This window comes from Dama dama, chromosome 12 (assembly GCF_033118175.1).
Source record: "Dama dama isolate Ldn47 chromosome 12, ASM3311817v1, whole genome shotgun sequence".
Classification (NCBI taxonomy): domain Eukaryota; kingdom Metazoa; phylum Chordata; class Mammalia; order Artiodactyla; family Cervidae; genus Dama; species Dama dama.
Genome location: NC_083692.1, coordinates 76,306,102 through 76,308,982, shown reverse-complemented (window position 1 = coordinate 76,308,982; position 2,881 = coordinate 76,306,102). Strand labels below are relative to the sequence as shown.

General features: G+C 40.6%; 1 protein-coding gene across 1 annotated transcript; it reads right to left on the bottom strand.

The window, feature by feature from the left end:
• Positions 1–1,008: 1,008 nt before the first annotated feature.
• LOC133066928 (uncharacterized) lies at positions 1,009–2,280 on the bottom strand. Its single transcript, XM_061158294.1, has 3 exons — positions 2,152–2,280; positions 1,516–1,931; positions 1,009–1,239 (listed from the first exon to the last, which is right to left on the bottom strand). Exons 1-3 carry the CDS (start codon positions 2,198–2,200, stop codon positions 1,009–1,011), a joined length of 696 nt encoding a protein of 231 aa, XP_061014277.1. The 5' UTR covers positions 2,201–2,280.
• Between the last annotated feature and the right edge of the window lie 601 nt (positions 2,281–2,881).

Genomic DNA, 2,881 nt, shown 5'->3' with positions numbered 1-2,881 from the left:
GTATCTGATTGTATCTCAGTAGTTAAGATGCAGGATCCAATGGGACAGTGTGGGTGAGGTATAAAGGGAAAGAACACCCAAAAATGGATAAGTGAACTTGGTATCCCTTGAAGAGGGTATGGCAACCCACTCCAGTATTCTTGCCTGGAGAATCCCATGGACAGAGGAGTCTGGTAGGTTGCAGTACATAGGGTCATGAAGAGTCGGATGTGGCTGAAGCAACTTAGTACGCATGCACAAACCTGGTATACTCTTTTCAGGAGAAGATTATGGTGATTTTGGTCGAATGGGAAGTAATTGCATCGTATTAACAAGAAGCATAGTTTTGCTGTTTTCTTTATTTGAAGGTGTGCTGTTAAAAGAGGTATAGATGGATGACCAGTTGACATAGAAAGTAATGGAATAGCTTTGTAGTGTCTCTAAGTCGTGTCCGACTCTTTGCAACCCCATGCACTGTAGCTTACCAGGTTTTTCCATCCATGGGATTTTCCAGGCAAGTGTACTGGAGTGGGTTGCCATTTCCTTCTCTAGGGGATCTTCCTGTCCTAGGGATCGAACCCAGGTCTACTGCATTGTAGGCAGACACTTTACCCTCTGAGCCAGCAGGGAAGCCCTTGTAGTGTCTGTGCTAGCTGGAAATCTATGACTCAGAATTTGTTTCTCTGTATTGTTCTGGGTTGGCCATAAAAAAGATTGTGCAAGGTTTAGAAGGTAGTTGTCATGAAGTAGCCACATTTTTTTATGTCCTGCTGGTTGGTGCAGGGCTTCAGTCACTGTGCAACTCACACGTGTTGCTGCTCACCTGCTAGCTCATCTTATTGTTGACTTACAGCTCCTTAGCCTCCAATCAGATCTCCCATTTTGGGCCAAATGTGCATGTAGCATGATGGTAAATATCCACTTCTCCTGAAAGTCACCCATTACCGTGAGACTGAAGGAGGCGAGAGACAGACAAGTTTTAGTCTGTCTTTGTGGGTTCCAATTGTCCTTATGGGTTCTAGTATGTCCTTAAATGTCAGTTTTTCCATGCTTTTGTCCATATGCAATTTTCCTTTCCAAACGACACTCTAGTTGATTTAAAGTAAATTCAGGCTCAGCACCAAATGCAAGATAACAGCTTTGTATAAATTCCTCCACCAACTCTAGCAATTGCCTGAGAGTTCTATTCCTTAAAATGAGTCTCTTATTCTGTATCACTGTGGTTCTACTTTTCTGATTGTACGCTAACTGACACAAAACCTAAGAAGAAAAGATTAAGGAAATTATATTCATGACAATTTCTGAAAATTAAACCCAGATTTATGATGTGAAATTTTTCAGGTGAAGTTGCCACATTAAATTATTATGGGGCAAGTTTTCAAATTTAGACATCTTTGCACATGTTCTGTATGATTGATATAAAATTTTAAAAAAATCAAGACTGAGAACGTATTACTAGAAAGTTAGTCTGGACATCTGTTCCTAAGCGACTTAAAAGGGGCTTCCAGACCACAGATTAAGCAACCACACAACTACCATTTCTGGTCTGGGATATGCAGGTGCATATTTCAGCTGGGGTTCTGCAGCAGGGAAGCTCTCTTTTATTAAACCCTGGGGTTTTTGTTTAGCTTTTCCCATTACTTCAAGCACTGTGAGCTCCCAGAGAGCACAGAAATACTCTGCAGAATCTTCCAGCTCTAAGTCTGAAATGGTGAGGCTGATGGATTTACGAGTTTTCTGAAAATTTACAGAGTAGCGGCCATCCCTTGCATTCTGGCTAGAAGAAACCTGACCAATAAGGTAAATCATCTCTCCATTGGGAAGCAGCTTGTACCAAAACATGTAGTAATAGCTCAAGGTTGCTCTATACTGACAGTTCAGGGTGACTGACTGTCCCAGTTGACCGGATATGTCTGGCTGGTCTTGAATAACGTTCTGCGCCACACCAGATCCTGTAGGGGGAAAAAAAATCAGGAAACAGAGCTGAAGTAATGAACAAAATAATGTAGGAATTAGACTAATTTGGGGCCCAAAGAAAACCCAAATTGAAATCATAATAAGTATGCTTTTCTCCAACCCTCCTTTCCTCCCCAAGTCCCTGTGAAGCACCATGTGCCTGTGTGCAGACCTTTCACCCTAAACACTCGTACTCTTATTTGGAAGTATCCCTACCAGAGAAGGTGAAAGCCAAGAACACCCAGAGCAGACTGAAGAGCGGCATGAGGCATGGATTCCCCTGCACGAATGTGCTGAGTTCTGCCTCAAGCTGAGAGTTCAGTGTCTTTGAGTGCCTGGCAGCACATATACATACTACCCGGAACCTGTGTGACTCCCCCCAAAGGAAAGTGGGGTTTGTCATGTTCATAGCCCACGTGGTCTGTGCACATGTGGGAAAAAAGTTTGGCTCACCACAAACTTTATTTTGTCTACTTGTCTTTCCCTGGTAATTGAGTTAGGCAGATCTTGAAAAGGAGTATGGAGAAAAAACAATTAGTATTAAAGGTATGAGCTGAGGGGAACTGAATTTTAAACAAGTTGAAAAATATTGATAATCATTCAGTAAAATAATTTTACCAGCTCATTTAAGATAGAATTTAGTATAGGCTATGAACTCTTCTTGTAACTTACTTACTGGTCATTCATTTAGCCTTTGCTTACCTTTCCTCCATTCAGAACAATGACTTTTTTAAAACCCACAGGTTTTCAGCTTTCTTGGTGAAGAGCTATCTTATCCAAAATAATTATCTTTTTTTTCTTAACTGGGTTTTAGGGCTCTATTTACATTTTTTAGTAAATAAAATTACTTTAACATGAAATGAAGAAACATCAGTTCTTCTGACTTTCAGAATCTATTCATTTGTATGTGTTTTTATGAAACTGTAACAGGAATAAAATATTGTTT

Coding starts and splice junctions, on each gene's coding strand:
- LOC133066928 (XM_061158294.1), bottom strand. CDS start 2,200: ATGCCGCTCTTCAGTCTGCTCTGGGTGTTCTTGGCTTTCACCTTCTCT. Junction 1,932..2,151: donor CTTGGCTTTCACCTTCTCTG/GTAGGGATACTT, acceptor TTCCCCCTACAG/GATCTGGTGTGGCGCAGAAC. Junction 1,240..1,515: donor CATATCCCAGACCAGAAATG/GTAGTTGTGTGG, acceptor TTTTCTTCTTAG/GTTTTGTGTCAGTTAGCGTA.